This window comes from Plecotus auritus (assembly GCF_963455305.1).
Source record: "Plecotus auritus genome assembly, chromosome: 2".
Taxonomy (NCBI): domain Eukaryota; kingdom Metazoa; phylum Chordata; class Mammalia; order Chiroptera; family Vespertilionidae; genus Plecotus; species Plecotus auritus.
Window position 1 is genome coordinate 14,775,319 of NC_137771.1, and position 16,640 is coordinate 14,791,958.

Genomic DNA, 16,640 nt, shown 5'->3' on the forward strand with positions numbered 1-16,640 from the left:
AAAGTCCTCTAAGTTCTTCTTTCCCCATTGGTTCCTGTTAACGGAACTGGCTGACTCAAGGTCAGCTCCTGCCTGGGATATGGATCCTGGCAACCTCTTGGGTCCTGCTGCTAAGGATTTAGTATAAGTCAGGGAGCCCTCTTACAGCCAGGTTTGGAGACCTCATCTGTCAGAGACTGATCTATAAGCAGTCTTGGTGTCTGCAGGTGACCCTCTCTTAATTGTATACCATGTCTAACACTTTTTGGGGGGTTGCTTGGGTATGGTAGGGTTATAGTAATAACAAGACTAACCACTTATTGTGGACTTACTATACGCTCTACACAATTACCTCATTTAATGTTCACAATATCATGTACCCATTTTAAAGATAAGGAAAACTGAGGTTGAAGGAGGTCTAATTAGTAACCTGTCCAAGGGCATATAGCTATTAGCTAGCCAAGACAGGACACATCTGCCTGTCTTCACAACTCAGGATTCAAGCCACTCTGTTCTAACTGTATAAATGTCATTTGTTGCAGAATAAATTATTTGCTTCATAATTTGTGTAATTGATTTAATGTAGTTCTGGCTGTCTCATCACGCAAGACCCCCCAGGTCCTGAGACTGGGCCGGGGGAGGAGGAGGGCCGGGAAGCTCAAGTAAAACCCAGTCTGGAAGCTTTCAAAACTGAAACTCGGGTCCTGGTGGTCCGCCAGCGTTGCCTGCAGTTGCTAGCAGTGCCCACGAGGGGGAAGCCGACGCCACGCCGCGCCTCTCTCTCTCCCTCTTCTCTCTGGTTAGCGTGGGAAAGAGCCCGCCTCCTGTCCCATAAGGCCCTGCTCCGGAAACTTCACTCTCTCTTTCGTCACTCATCATGGCGGTGAGTAACCGAGGCCCGGGTTAGCTTCCCTTCATCCGCCTCCATCCACGGCCGGCCGAGCCCCCGAGGGCTGCCTCGCCTGCAGCCCGAGGAGGACGGAGCCGTCGCTGCTGGCCGTCCCTAAACTTCGGAGCCCTGCGGGCCGAGAGCGCGGAGCCGGCCCCCGGCGCCTCCCTCACGTCCTCTTCAGAGCGAGCTGGGGCAGCCGCCCGGAGGCCCCGAAGCACGGGCCCTGGGCTGCAGCGAGAGCGAGCGGCTCGAACGAAGGGGTCCGCACCTGTTTCCGATCCCGAGGCCCTGAGGCTTGGCCGGTGCTGGGGAACCCCGGCCGGGACCTCCGCACGGGAAGGGCCGGCCTTTTGCCGCAGTCTCGGCGCTGCTTCCGAGTGGGATGAGGGACGCGGCACTAGCACGTGCTTCCCGTTCCCTTAACAGTTAAATTCTATATTTCCTTTCCCCTCATCGGCCTTATAATGGGGCGCTCCTCGTCACCCTACATGTTGAGCCCCTGGGGGTTCATCCTCAGTGTCCATAACCTTGATCCTCGGGACCTGCCCGACGTTTCTATTCCCCTCTTCCGCGCGTGGAGGAAGGAACAAGATCCCGAGCTGTCTTCCTCGATGCCTCCCAGACGAGCACGGGGACAGCTGCTCAGCTCTTAGGGCTTTCGGTAGGAGGTGGGCTGAGCAGAGGTAAACGTGCAATGTGTAGAAAGAGCGCTCGCAGCTGTGGCGGCTGCGTGTGGTGACCGCTGCGCTCCCTGTTCACAGCAGGATCAAGGGGAAAAGGAGAACCCCATGCGGGAACTGCGCATCCGCAAGCTCTGCCTCAACATCTGTGTGGGGGAGAGCGGGGACAGACTGACGCGGGCAGCCAAGGTCCTGGAGCAGCTCACGGGCCAGACCCCTGTCTTCTCCAAAGGTGAGTGGCGGCACGAAGGGGGCTGGAGGCCGGTCAGCCTGGGCGTTTAACTCCCCGTCTGCCAAGCCTTTTGAGCGCCCATTTTGAAAGTGACGGATGACATCCCAGCTTTTTGGCCTAACCCCCTAACCCAAGAAGTATCTTCCTTTTAGGGTTGGTTGTGGCGTTTGGACTTACAAGGTTTTAACGTGAGCAGAGATTAGGACTAGCCCAAGCAAAGATTTTCCAAGGAAGGGACGGGGCAGAGGGGAAACGCTGGGGAAGCAGTAAATGGTATTAGGCCTGATTAGCAGGTAGGGTTATATAGGCGACATTGAGAACAGGGTAAAGAAACACCATCTGCTTTAAGATAGTGGAATATGGCAAGTCCTTGGGTTCAAATCCCGCCCCTTATTGCCAACTGTGATCTTAGACAAGTTAGTCTCTCAGAACCTCATCTGTAAAATGGGGATGACAGTCCAATAAGGTTTTAGCAAACATTAGCTATTATTGTCCTAATGTTGTGTTTTTTTGTAGAACACAATGGTCACCTTCCTTTCTAGGGGCCTATTCTGGTTGTGAACTTGCCTTCCTGAGACCTTGACATTACCACTGAGCTCTTAATTGCTTAAGTGTGGCTGAGTGACTTGGAGTTGGAAAAGTCTTTGTGTTTCAGGTGAAACCAATGAAAAGATGTAGGTGACACTGGTTAGAAGACCACCACTTAGAGTGTGGATAGATCCTTAGTATCTCTTTGGCGTTAGGGAGATGGTGTTCTGGGGAATAGGCAGTGGGAGTGTGACAACACCTGAGTCCCTGTTACTCCCCGGCCTGCAGCCAGATACACCGTCAGGTCCTTTGGCATCAGGAGAAATGAAAAGATTGCTGTCCACTGCACAGTCCGCGGGGCCAAGGCAGAAGAAATCTTGGAGAAAGGTCTAAAGGTGAGGCCCATCCCATCGTGGGGTGATGCTAACGAGCACCAGTTTAACACCTGTACCTTTTTTTAAAGTATAATTAACATAACTTTGTATTAATTTTGTGTGTGCAGTATGCTATTTATTGAAATTATCACAGTAAACCTGACTAGTTACCACCTGTCACTGTACAACATTAAAAAATAATTTTTTCTTGTGATGAGGACTTTTAAGATTTAGCAACTTTCAAATGTGCAACACAGTATTAACCATGCTGTATATTACATCCCCATGACTTATTTTATAAATGGAAGTTTGTCCCTCTTGACCCTCTTCACACATCTCTCTCTCACACACGCATAGACACACAGCAACCACCAATCTGTTCTTATGGCATCTAGGAGTTTTGTTTTTTAGATTCCATCTGTAAGTGAAATGATGGTGTTTCTTTCTCTGTCTGATTTATTTCATTTAGCCTAATACCCTCAAGGTCCTTGGCATTATTGCAGATGGCAAGATTTTTTTTTTATGGCTGAGTAGTATTCCATTGTGTGTATATATACCATATATTTATCCATTCATCCCCTATTGAACACTTAGGTTGTTTTCATATCTTGGCTATTGTAGATAATGCTATAGTGAACATAGGGTTGCGTGTGTCTTAATTTTTTTGAAAACCTCCATACTGATTTTCATAGTGGCTGCACCAATTTACATTCCCACCATCAGAGCACAGGAGTTCTCTTTTCTCCACATTCTGACAACACATATCTTTTTTATAATAGCCATTCTGCCTGGTGTGAGATGTTATTCCTTTGTGGTTTTGATTTGCTTTTCCCTAAAGAGAGGAAGGGAGAGAGAGAGAAAAAACCATCAATTTGTTGCTCGACCTATTCACACACTCATTGATTCTTGTGTGTGTCCTGACTGGGGATCGAACCCACAACCTTTGTGTAAGGGGTCGGCACTATGTCTGAACTTCTAAAGGATTCTTCCTGCATTTGGCAGAGTTAAACTATACTCTGATGTTACCCTGGGTTTTTCCCTGCCCTTGGGAAGTTGGGAAAGTTCTGTGAAATCCATAGTTGGGATGTGATTTGGTGTAGTGGAGAAATCAGATTTTGTTTCTGGCCAAATTGCATCTAATTGTATTTCTGGAGTGCCGAGTGTTACCAGCCAAGTTTGTTATTTTGGGGGAATTTGAGTTGACAAGGAGTGTGATGGCTACATTTATCTCCTCAGGTGCGAGAGTACGAATTACGAAAAAATAACTTCTCAGATACTGGAAACTTTGGTTTTGGGATCCAGGAACACATCGATCTGGGGATCAAATATGACCCAAGCATTGGTATCTACGGCCTGGACTTCTATGTGGTATGAATATTTGGTCTTTTCCACTTCTTATCTGGGAGGAGCGTGGAATCACTACTCCTTCATTTCATGTGTGCTATTTTGATGTTCAGATGTTGGATTGAAACTTTGAGTGTTGTCTGCCTTTGTCTTCTTTCCCTTTGGAAGATGTGCCTCATTTGTGCCGTGTTTAGGGATGCAGCACTGAACTAGACAGACAAGGTCATGGCTACTGTGAAGCTTAAAGTCTAGGATCTGGCAACCACCAATATGGCTGTAAGATGGAGGAAGAAACAATGTCATCCAGCCACTGGACTGAAAATTTGAGAGCGAGCGTTGGGCGCCTCATTTGGCATTTGGGTTGGCTGCACTGAGGCTGCTCTTTCCAGCTCCTTCCCCTAGCCCCTGCGGGAGGGTGGCTTCCATCCAGAGCGCAGGCTTGGCGATGTGGCTGGTTTGTGTCAGATGGGGATTTCAATGTAGGAATGACCATTTGTGTTACTGTTATGCTTTGGTCCAACCATCAAACTAAATAGCAAAAACCAGAAGTCCTGACTAGTGTGGAGCCTGAATGATGGCAGCACCCTTGTCGGATTTGGATATCCAAACAGTCATGAGAATCGGGTGCTCGTTGGGAGTCAGGGAACAGCAAACCTAATTTAAGAAGGACTTTTTGCGCTGAAGTGGAAGGAGAGAAATAAAACTATTTCTTTGTAACTTCTCAGAATTTTAAATTCTTTACAATGCACATGTAGTAAAATTGTTCTTAATATTACTTTTAAAAATTAAAAGTGCTTTGGAAATTGGGAAGCAGTGGTGGAGAATCCTTAGCTGCCACTGGAAGTGAGGTAGGGAAGAGGGCAGGTGCAGCCAAGTTCCACCCTCCAAAACAAACCTATAGTGCAGTGGTCGGCAAACTGTGGCTCGCGAGCCGCGGTTTGCCGCTCTGTTGACTAATGAGTTTGCCGGCTACTGCTATAGTGTGTGTGGTGGTGTATTGTCCAGGGTGCTGGTACCAGTTCCATCAGTTCCAGAATTACTGGGCCTCCAGATGATTTTTGAAGATCGATCTCTCCAATGTGTGAGTCTTGTCTGTCTGCTGTTGACTCTGAGCTGGCTAGGTGACTGTTGGTTATTCCTGGGACAGGTGCTGGGTAGGCCAGGTTTCAGCATCGCAGACAAGAAACGCAGGACAGGCTGCATTGGGGCCAAACACAGAATCAGCAAAGAGGAGGCCATGCGCTGGTTCCAGCAGAAGGTAAAGCTGATTTATCTCAGGTGAAATGATGGAATGTGGTGAATGGAGCTGGGATTTGGGGATGCAGAATCTACCTCCGATTGGTTGGTAGCTTCTTTGAAGATAGAGTATTTGAGCAGCTTGGCAAGTGGGGGCTTCCAGGGTTAATGGTTTAAAAGAACACCCAGAGTCAGGCCTTTCTCCGCCCCCATGAATGCTGATAGCTCGGAGGGTGGGAAAACGGCTCTCCAAGAGCCCCCTTTTTCTTGGGATATAGTGCAGGTGAGCACAGTGTAGCAGTTGTTAAAACTGGCCAGTTTCCTGTTTAGTTCAGAATGGGTATGGGATTCAGAGCCAAATTATGTGTCAGATTTGACTTCTCAAATGAAACATTAGCCATTGCTGCGATCTTTGCTGTTGCCTCCTGTTCTGAAAAAAAAAAATCTCTTCTCTTTCAGTATGATGGCATCATCCTTCCTGGCAAATAAATTCCCGTTTCTATCCAAAAGGCCAATAAAATGTTTTCAGTGAAATGTACGTTACTGTGTGTGTTCTGTGAAAGGAGCCTGGCCATATTCAAGTCCTTGGACCTCAAGCCATTAAAGCTTCAATGGGAATAGCTGGTAACAACCCTGTCTTCCTGTGGATGCCAGCGTTTCCTGGCAGGGCTAAGCCTGAGCTTTACAGCATTGCCTGTGCTCGCCACACCCTTGTTGATAGGCTGTGGTGCAGTAGTCACAGGAGACGGATTTTAGAGGGGAAGGTACGATCGGGGCTGGGATTAGAGCCTTGATTAAAGGTGGGGTGCAGTGTTTCCATGTTCTAGGAGGCTCCCCCTCACTCAGTGAGTCTGTTCTTCTCTAGAGATGTTACTAACATGCCTGGTGAAGGGATTACAGGCTTCGGTGTGATGCTTGGGATTAAATTTTGGTTTAACTGTTCAGACTCAGTGTTCCTTTAAAATGAGCGTCTGTAAGGTTGTTAAGAGGCAGTATAAGTAGAGAAGAGGGTGGCCTTTGAAGCAAGTTTTCTGGATCGATTCCCACCGTCTTCTAGGTGTGTGAACCTTAAGCAAGTTAATCCCTGCCTTAGTTTTCTCATCTGTATTATGGAGGCAATAATAGTAATGTCCCTCAGAGGCTAAAATGGGTTAGTAGTTGTAGAATGTCTAGACGTGTACCAGGCATGTGGTGCTCAAAAAGGGATAATGTTGTGTTAATGGATGAGAAATGTTTCTCATAATCAGTTTGCTCCCCCTTTAGTGTGAAAGTGGAACTTTCTTGCCTACATATTTCCAGGTCACTGAAGTAGTGACATTCAAAAGCCACCATTTCTCTCTTGTGACTAACAAGTTCAGTTGTCCTTGGACCACCTTTTCATTGCTGTTCATGGTGCTGTAATGTTAGCTGTCTTCATAGGTATTTTAAAACCCAGAGATTACTTTTTGTGCCTAGTTTTTTATGAAAATGTGACTTATTTTGTCTTCCTGATAATAAAGTCTTCTTACCCAATAAGACCAGATCCAGTTGGCTACCAGGAAGAATCATGAAATATGTTGCCAAATACATTTTATTTCACTTAAGATATAAATGTTCTACCACTTCTCAAGCTTTTACTGCAGGGCCAGGGCTATCACCTTGTAAACAGAATGAGAACTTGTGACGGGGTCTTGATTCTTGTAATTCAGCTTCATTTTTCAGGGGGAGCCTCATTCATGTTAACTTCTGTAATTATAGTAACAACTGCCGGAATGAATATTTTTTAGAACAGACTTCTTGGTGAATAGCTAAGGTGTTGGGTGCTAGCTGCTATGGGAAGTTGCATGTTGTACAGGGGAGATGAAGAGCATTTGCTAGTTTTATCTAAAAGCACTTCAGAAATACGGACAGTGGCAGTCCCTCTACTGCTGTCCTAGTGCATGTCAGTGATAGCACTTCGCTCTTTGCTGTGTATCTGTATGTTTTTATGTTTGTATTACTATTTAATTTTAACCGTATAAACCTGCCTACCCTTCATTTGGTCCTTCTGTATTCTCAGTTGAGTTAATTTCTCTGTTTTAAAATTAAACTTCCCTGGGCTCCTGGCTCATTGAAAAAATAACTCTTGGGAGTTCAGAGATCTAACTGGGTTTTAGTGCTAGCTCTAGCTATATTTTAAGTGAGTCATGAAACATCTTGGGGACTGGAGCAAGTGGGAGTACTTCCCTATCCAGTTTAGAGCAGATAGTACCAGGAAGGCTTACCCTCTGTTCTGGTTAGCACTGGGCCCTAAAGCATTGATATTTTAGGTTGAGCTGCTAGAAGGTGGATGGGATCACCTGGGGAATTGTTGAAACTCTTGGGCCCTGCCTCAGACATCTACTGCATTAGGTCTTGAAAAATTGTGTGAGCATGCATATGTTGTTTTGAATTGTTAGGTAGAAAATACAAGAACTTTATGCCAGGTTACTATTTTAATTTTATTTATAGATTTTCTAGCAAGGGGAAAGGAGAGAGAGAAACATCTGTTTTTTGTTTCACTTATTTATGCATTCATTGTTTCTCCCCCATTGGAAACACTAGTTAGCAAACATGGCTAATTTATCTTCTAGGCTTTTTTTTTTTAACATAACGGAGGAAACTTGCTATAATTTTAATTTGCCTTTTTCCCTTTTAATTATGTTATGGTACAGTGGCTTCATAATATGCCATCTAGATGTGTAGGACATAGAGCCTTATCTATGTGACCAGCACTGAAGGTCAGGAATGTCCGTTCCATAGAATTGCCCCAGTAGAGACGTGTGTGTGTGTGTGTGTGTGTGTGTGTGTGTGTGTGTGTGTAAAACATTTTTAAAAAATAGATATTTTTATTGATTTCAGAGAGGGAGAGAGAGAGAGAAACATCAATGATGAGAATCATTGATTGGCTGCCTCCTGCATGCCACCCACTGGGGACCTAAGCCCCCAACCCGGACATGTGCCCTTGACGAATCGAACCTGGGACCCTCAGTCTGCAGGCTGATGCTCTATCCATGGAGCCAAACCAGCTAGGGCAAGGCTCTCTTTTTGTCCTGTTGTCCTGGTCCTCTGTCCAGTATCTGTAAAATCCTTGCATAATATCTTCAAGCTGTAAGGTGGTGTGGTATAGTTGAAAGAATGCTAAGCTGGAAAAGTCAGAGTTGTTCTCACTTCTCTGCTTCCTCTGTTAGAATGCTGACAAGGAAGTTAACAAAGCAAATTGCAGCTTTCCTGGCTCTCCAGAGCAGGCTGGACTATTGGATTTTGTGTATAACCCTTTTTCCTGCAGTTTAACCACCTGCTAATCCCAATCTGTCAAAACTCCACACATGCTGAGGTGCTTTAGCCAATGGTGGGTAAAGATCACAACGAGTAGGCTGCCAGAGGTCTGAGTCCTGAAGGGTTAAGGCCCAGGGTTCCTAGGTGAATGGTGAGGTCGGTGCCCAGAAAACACAAATAGTTTAAGCTGCCAGCCGCTAGGGACCTAACTGGTGCCTGGGGTTACAGAACCACTTTCAGAGCAGCTTGTTATGGAAACCTCAGTTTGTGGTTGTCAAAGGGGAATCCAACCTAAGGCACCCGGGGGCACTGGGAGGACTTGAACTTGACTATGTTCAAGATGTAGGTACGGGAAGCTTAGGACACATACAGATGGATCGTTTTCACAGGTCTGAACAAAAAGGAGTTGTGGTTGTACCAATTGAGGAACTTAAGTAATTTGCTTTTAAAGTGTGTAATTATATTTGTCACTTGCTTTTATTTGCTCTGCTATAAATGTCTCTTACCTAATCTGAAAGTAGCTTGAAAGGCAAAGGTATTCAACAATTTAAGCAGAAATGATGTTCTAGACTCCCTCAGTGACCCTGGTGAACATAATGCTTTGACAAGTCTTTCAAACCTTTTAACACCATGTTGATAGTCTGGAAGTGTTGTCCTATAGTGTATTTCTGGTTTTTTGCTTTTAAAGGTTGGTTCTGCTCAAATATATGGTATATCATAGTGGATAAGATCACAGCGTTTGAAATTTAGACTTCTCAGATCCCTTATAGGTCCCTGGCAGGTAGGATTGGCTTATATTCTATGAAGACTTCCACTAGCTGCCATCTGGCCCTTCTTCCAACCCTTGATTTTAGGAAATAGTTGCACAATGGTGGTTACTCCCAGGGGACAAGTATACTCTCCTAGGTGTTGTTTGGAACTCTTTCCTGGCATATAGTTTTTATGGCTACGACGTGTGAAAATGATGACACCGAAAGGCATAGAAGAGGAAATGAATTGCCCAAAGTCATCGTAGAGGTGGTGGAGCCAGTCTTCAAACGGAGCTTGTCAGATTATAGAACCTCCAGACCTGCTGTCTTTTGTAGGTTTGTAGCTCTTAAGCAATGAGACTGAACCACACATCTGTTCCTTGAAATATACTTCCAGCAGCTTTTCCCTGACATTAAGTTGACCAATCTACAAAATGCTGTTTTACCATTTAACTGATACTCCTCAAGTCCCGAAGGAGGACCGGCAATCATAGAAATGGAGTTGGTCTTAACTTGTCAATATTGAGTCTACACTGCCTGTTCTGGGATGTGACTGTCCCTCTTTAGGAGATGACGCCAGGTGTGGGGGTGAAGGAGACACTATTGCCACCTACCCCTGACAACCCCAACCACACCCCATGCCTTCCCTCTTGCATCACCACTTCTAAACCCCCATTTCCTTATTTTTGAGAGCTTTTTTAACAAAACAGAAAACATGAAAAAGCAATAATTAAGTCTATAGGGACAAACACCCGAGTAGCCCCCAAATTATAATTAAAGACAGTACCTCAAAATGGGAGGTGTGTGCATTTTTAAACAATATTTTTTTATTGATTTCAGAGAGGGGGGAAGAGAGAAACATCAATGATGAGAGCGAATCATTGATTGGCTGCTCCCGGCATGCTCCCTACTGGGGATTGAGCTCACAAGCTGGGCATTTGCCCTTGACCGGAATTGAACCCTGGACCCTTCAGTCCGAAGGCTGAGCCTCTGTCCACTGAACCAAACCAGCTAGGGCAGACTGTGTGCATTTTGTAATTGATGTTCTGTAATCTCAGTCACAAGGCTGCCTCTATATGTCTCCAGTGGCTGACCCCCAAGACCAGCTTGTTCAGATTGGGCACAGATAGCAATACTGCCATTTACTACCTGGGTGAGACCTTGGGCAAGTCAGCCAACCTCCCTGGGTCTCAGGACTTGTGTAAAATAGGTCACAAGAATTAACGGTAGTATATATGTAAATCACTTGGCACATAGTAGGACCTTGAGATAAGATTATCCTGGATTATCTGGGTGTGCCCAACATAATCACAAGGATCCTTATAAGTGAAAGAGAGGGAGAAGAATTAGAGCTGTGGCTCAGAAGCAGAGGTTGGAGTGATATGATTACTGGCTTTGAAGATGGAGGAAGGGGGCCAGGAGCTAAGGAACATGGGTGGCCTCTAGAAGCTGGAAAAGACAATTTCCTTCAAAAAGGCGTACAGCCCCGTGACACCTGGATTTATAGCCCACTGAGACCCATTATGGACTTAACTTCAGAAATGTAAAATAATTTTGTGATACAAATCCAAAGTTGTATTCCCACAAACATCTATTCCTTTGCCACCCCTAGAGGTGCACACAGCAGTGTTCTCAGGAGGGACCAGGGAAGAGGCTCTGCTCTGGAAGAGAGGCTGGGACCATTTGAGCAATAAAATGTGGGGTTTAGCACTTAATGGTATGGTCTAGGGATTATGCTGTGGGCATCTTGGGGGGGAAAGGGGCATTCTGCCTTCCACAGGTGGAAAGAAAAGGGGGTTGGTCAGAGGCTAGTTTTCCTTATACCACCCTATATCCAAGAACTCAGAATTCTAAATTCAGTGTGGCCTTCCAGGTTATTATGAAGAGACATTTGTCAAGGTAGGAGAATAGGATAGAAACTATATTTAATGGTTTATTTTAATTTATAACATTTATTTTCACCCAGTCCCCTAACTGCCCTCTCCTCTGGCAACTATCTGTATCCATGAGTCTGTTTCTGTTTTGTTTGTTCATTTATATTTTTCTTTTAATTTTTAGATATTTAGACATATGGGGCCACCATTTGCATTCCTCCCACCAGCCCTGCAAATATTAGGGGTAAGCCTAACCCAAAGTCACCATACCACAAGCGAGTTCCCAACTTAGAACATGGATCATCTGTTTCCACCACACAAGGCCACGTCTTCAGAGAAGGAAGACAACAGGCTGCTACCATTGACTATTGTACTCAGTTTTGATGCTGTATTTATCCACCTGCCTCCCTGGCGGTTACAGTATGAGTTTTTGAACCTCCTATCCAGCACCTTGCTTCATGAAGCTTCTAAAGCTGTGATTCTCCTCTAACTAGTTTCCAATCTGGTCATACCTTGCTTGTCTGCCTATATATATAAAAGCCTAAGTGACCGTTTGACTGGTAGCTATGATGTGTGCTGACCACCAGGGGGCAGACGCTCAACACACAGGCATGGAAACATGGAACAGACTGATGAATCTCAGAAGGGAGAGGGCAAGAGGGAGAGCAGGAAGAGATTAACCTAAGATCTTATATGCATACTAGAGGCCCGGTGCACGGATTCGTGCATTGGTGGGGTCCCTCAGCCTGGCCTGCGGGGATCGGGCCAAATCCGTGCACCAGACCTCCAACATCCCCCGAGGGGCCCTGTATTGGGAGAGGGCTCAGGCCAGGCCGAGGGACCCCACCAGTGCACGGATTCGTGCACCGGGCCTCTAGTACTAAGTATTGTCCTGTGTGAGTACTTCTTAATCCAGACCTTCCTCTGTTTCACTCAAATTCATTCAAGTTTACCCCAGTTGATTGTGTCTTCCTAAATCTCAAAATCCACTTGCTTCTCTACTTCCTTAGCTGAGGCTCTCCTTCTCTCACCTGGATCACTAAAACCACCACCCCCTCTGCACCCAGCCCCACTTGTTTCCCACGGAGCTGCCAGTTCAGAGCATGGTCTCCTATGGCCTGCAGCCCTGGCTACAAATTAGAATCAGGGAGTTTTTAAAAGTGATCCCAATGCACCAAGTCCCCAGAGCCTGTGAGATTCAGAAGAAACTGGTTTGGCCTGATCCCCGGCTGAAAATTAGAATCACCTAGAAAAAGAAAAGAATCAGCTAGGGAGTTTTTAAACAACGCCTCCATGGGCATACAGAAATGGTGTAGTCACTGTTCCTTCCCTCAGAAGCTCTCAGTCTAGTGGAGGTGCCAGACAATGATAGCAATAGGTAGAGTGGTGGGTATGTGGATAATCTGGCCAGATCTGGGGTTGGGTTGAGTAGAGACTTTTGAGAGGAAGTGGTTCTCAAGCTGAGTCTTAACTAGGCCAGGAGGCTGAGGACTAGAATTTTGGGCTAATAGAAAGGCATATTTATAGGCCCTGATGTTACAGCAGTGAAAGTTTGGGGAATCTCAGATAGGTCATAATGACTACAACAGAGTGGAAGGAGGCAGAAATAAGACTTAAAGTACTATGACCCTGTTATTCCATACACTTCATGAGGGGCCTAAATGTTATTTATTCTTCACTTAGCCTCCATGCCAGCAAGGTGTCTGGTACATAGCAGATGCTCAGTAAATATTTGCTGGAAGATTGAATGATACTGAGTTCCTGAATACCATACAGAGGAATCCGCACTCTATATCCTGGAGACCAGTGGTTCTCAACCCTGGCTGCACGTTAGAATCACTTGGGGGAACTTTAAAAACTAGAAATTTGGGCCACACCCCAAGCCAGTTTCTTCTGAATCTCACAGGCTGTGGGGACTTGGTGCATTGGGATCATCTTTAAAAACTCCCTGATTCTAGTTTGTAGCCAGGGCTGCAGGCCATGGGAGAACATGGGAGGGTTTTACCCAAAGTCAGATTTGCATGCTAGAAGTGCTCTGAACTGGCAGCTCCGTGGGAAAGGAGTGGGGCTGGGTACAGAGCGGGTATTGATTTTAGTGATCCAGGTGAGAGAAGGAGAGCCTCCGCTAAGGAAGTGGAGAAGCAAGTGAATTTGGAGAGATTTAGGAAGATACCATCTGAAATAAATAAAATACTTAAAAAATAAAGTGTACAAATTTAGGTGAACGAAGATGTTTGATCCATCAATTTTTTAATAAAACAAGGACAAACTGGAGACAACCTAAATGTTTTTAAGGAGATAAGTTAAATAAATTATATTATGTCATAGACGAGAGTACCATGCTGATAGGGAAAGTGCTCTATGGGGTGGAAGACACACTGCAGGGTGGTATGTGGTATCCCACTTTGGTGTTAAAGGCAAACAAAATGTTTATGACTTGAAAGAGTGGCACTGAATTGTGAACTGGTGACGACAGAATTGTTGAGCCCAGGAGTTGGGGACATGATCTGTAGAAGCTCCAAAGGCCTGCCAGTGTTGCACTGAGATTGAAGCCCGACAATGAACTATAGGGTTCAAATCCCAGTTCTGCTTCTTACTAGCTGTGTGACCTTTGACAAGCCATTAACTTCTGTGCCTTCATTTTTTCACAAGTAAAATGGAAATAATTGCCCTGACCGGTTTGGCTCAGTGGATAGAGCGTCGGCCTGCAGACTGAAGGGTCCCAGGTTCGATTCCGGGTAAGGGCATGTACCTTGGTTGCGGACACATCCCCAGTAGGGGGTGTGCAGGAGGCAGCTGATCGATGTTTCTCTCTCATCGATGTTTCTAACTCTCTATCCCTCTCCCTTCCTCTATGTAAAAAAATCAATAAAATATACTTAAAAAAAATAAAATAAAATGGAAGTAATTGTTCTTATCTTACAGGTTGAAGTGAGAAATTATTTAGTTCATGTACAACACCAGTGCTTAAGCACATGAATGTGCTTAATATTAGCTAAATCCAAGATCCGTGAGTTGCATTCCAACCTTGCCACTCACTGGGCAATTTCTTAACTTCTCTGAGCCTCGGTCTCCTGCAGGGTTGTAAGGATTGGGATAGTAGTATGTAAATATCTTGCTGAAGAAATTGTGTCTGGCTGTAGTTCCTGGCCTCATTGCAGAGTTGGTAACACCAGTCTCTGGATTTTATCCCTGAGAGTAGATCCCATTAATCTCCAATTGGTGGCGGGGGTGGGTGGGGGGGGAAGGAGGGGAGCTGGGGAGAGCACACTTTAGTGCTCCCAGGCCTGCAGAGAGAATGGAAGTCCCAGCACGGAGGGTGGGCCAGTGGTGCAGATATGGTAAAAGGCTGGGTTCAACTGCCACTCAACTCCAGCCACGTGTTGCCCCATGGAGACTGGGTCAAGAGCTGCCAGATTTTACTGTTTTCCAAGGGAAGTTGTGAAATCTCTTGATTTTTAACTTTTGGCAATTAGTTCAATTTTGTAAACACTGTGAGGGCAAACAAAATGTGGCAGCAGGCCATATGTAGCCCATGAGCTGCCAGTTTGCTGTCTCTGCTCTAGCCTTTCTATGCTTGGGTTAGCAAAATATTGACTAAGTGCCTGTTGCACCTGTCTGTACTCCTTCCGTGCTTGGTCAGATTTATTGTTTGGCAACCTTGGGCCTGCTGGCCCAGTACTCCTATCAGGTACTAATTCAGCCTGGTGGGTTTGAAATGCTATTTAATTGCGGTTTTACTTTTCACTTCCCTGACTACTACTGAGATTGAATGTCTTTTTATATATCTATAGAAGTTTCCTCTTCCTCAGTAAAATTTTTGTTCCAAGCCATCCTCTAATTGCTGATAGACTTAGGGCTTTCCTAATGGAGTTTATCTTTTGAATAACATCACACCCACTGGACTAGACTTCTTGCCTGCACATCTTAGGAGGCCCAGCAACAAGCACAGTGCCTGGCACAGAGTAGGGGCTTGATAAATATTTTGAATCAAGTGCTGTTTCAAGAGCATGATATTTATTTAGCAGTTCTTGGCACAAGTATTATTGGTTTAGCTATGAACTTATTTAACAAGCACAACTCCCCTACTTTGATGAGAAAACAGACTAAGAGAGATTTGTCTGTGTCTTGCTCCATTGAAACCAGGAAGTAAAAAGAGGAACTGGCTGGCTGTAAGGGAACAGTGATTCTTTTAGGTGATTAGGGGAGTATCTACTGAAAGGGGTATTGGAGCTTGAGAGAGGGCAAGATTGGAATTCTGATAGCCATATACACAGAGATTATCCTAACAGGAGGCTGAAGAGGATAAGGCCGAGCTGTGAGTACCCTCTTGCTAGTTTGCGCATATCAGTACTGGAATTGAATGTGCCCCTTGTCCCATGACAGAGAGTCATCCCTCCTTCAGTAGTCAGTCACAAAATGAAGCCTCTCTTGTGGTGAAGTGGGAAGAGCATTGTTTTTAGAGCCAGAGACCTGGGTTCCAGTCCCAGTGGTTCCCTTACCTCAGCAAATCTGTTTCTTTTTCTGTAAAGTGGGGACAATAATACCCACCTCATTAGGCTCTCCTTTAAATGAGAAAATAGTTAAAGCACCTACTTCTGCTAACAGTGCTGAGCATCCCATTTTATTTTTGTTATTGTTGCTACCGTAACTACTCTGCCTTCATACTGGGTTAGAGGATCCTCTTATCTCGTGGGGAGGATCTGACACATAATAGTCGGTGAGTCAATCTGCCTGTCTTAGGCAGTTGTGCTCCCATGAGTGGTCTTCCTGTGGGTTTGCTGATCAAGCCTGGTCTTTATCAGTGATGACAGCTTCTCTGATTCTTGGTTACACAGCAACTTCTCTCGAGAGTAAGTTCCTTGAGGGAGGTCACGGTGCTTGAACATGGTGGTTCTGTGCAGCTGACAGTCACGCTGGTTCGCACACAGTGGTATGGCTGGTTTTGCATCTGTGTTCAGATAGAGTACCTGCTCTTTGTCTTCAAATAGAAGACTGCCATCTTCACAACTTACTGAAATACTTGTGGGTGTGTTTATCTGTTTCAGGGTGCCTTGAACAGGATTGGGGGAGGGAGTACACTGTGAGCATTGCCTTTTCCCTCAGCTCATTTTCATCTACCCTGCACTCAAGCCATGCTTCCATGTTCTCCAGTACTGCAGACTCAGACCTCCAGTCCTTTACACCTGCTGCCTCACCTGGAGTGCCCTTCCACTCACTTCTCACCTGGAAAATTAATTCCTTCCTAGCTCTAGGACAAATGATCATTTTCCGAAGCCGCCTCTGACCCTGGCGGCTGAATTAGGCCTTTCTTCTTTGTAGATCTTCGTTCTCTCGCTCACTTGGTTAGCTAAGCTTGAGGGTTCTACTCTGTGCCAGGCAGAGGCTACTGACATTTATTTTTTTAAAAAGTGGTCCTGCCTTGCTCGGTGTGGCTCAACTGGCTGAGCATAGTCCCCTACACCAAAAGGTCGCC

The 16,640-nt window shown here is 45.5% G+C and overlaps 1 protein-coding gene across 2 annotated transcripts; it reads left to right on the forward strand.

Moving 5' to 3' along the window:
• Positions 1-737: 737 nt before the first annotated feature.
• On the forward strand, positions 738-5,799 carry RPL11 (ribosomal protein L11). 2 transcript variants are annotated; one of them, XM_080655688.1, is made up of 6 exons: positions 738-862; positions 1,633-1,783; positions 2,600-2,706; positions 3,922-4,053; positions 5,177-5,287; positions 5,725-5,799. In XM_080655688.1, the coding sequence occupies exons 1-6, from the start codon at positions 857-859 to the stop codon at positions 5,752-5,754; spliced, it is 537 nt and encodes a 178-aa protein (XP_080511814.1). In that variant the 5' UTR covers positions 738-856; the 3' UTR covers positions 5,755-5,799. The 2 variants fall into 2 exon arrangements, with proteins under 2 accessions (XP_080511814.1, XP_080511815.1); XM_080655689.1 differs by having other exon boundaries at positions 782-862; positions 1,636-1,783.
• The last annotated feature ends 10,841 nt before the right edge of the window (positions 5,800-16,640 follow it).

Excerpts from the sequence above, each read along its gene's own strand:
- RPL11 (XM_080655688.1), top strand. Across the intron at positions 1,784-2,599 it reads GACCCCTGTCTTCTCCAAAG|CCAGATACACCGTCAGGTCC; the intron begins GTGAGTGGCGGC and ends CCCGGCCTGCAG. Across the intron at positions 5,288-5,724 it reads TGCGCTGGTTCCAGCAGAAG|TATGATGGCATCATCCTTCC; the intron begins GTAAAGCTGATT and ends CTTCTCTTTCAG.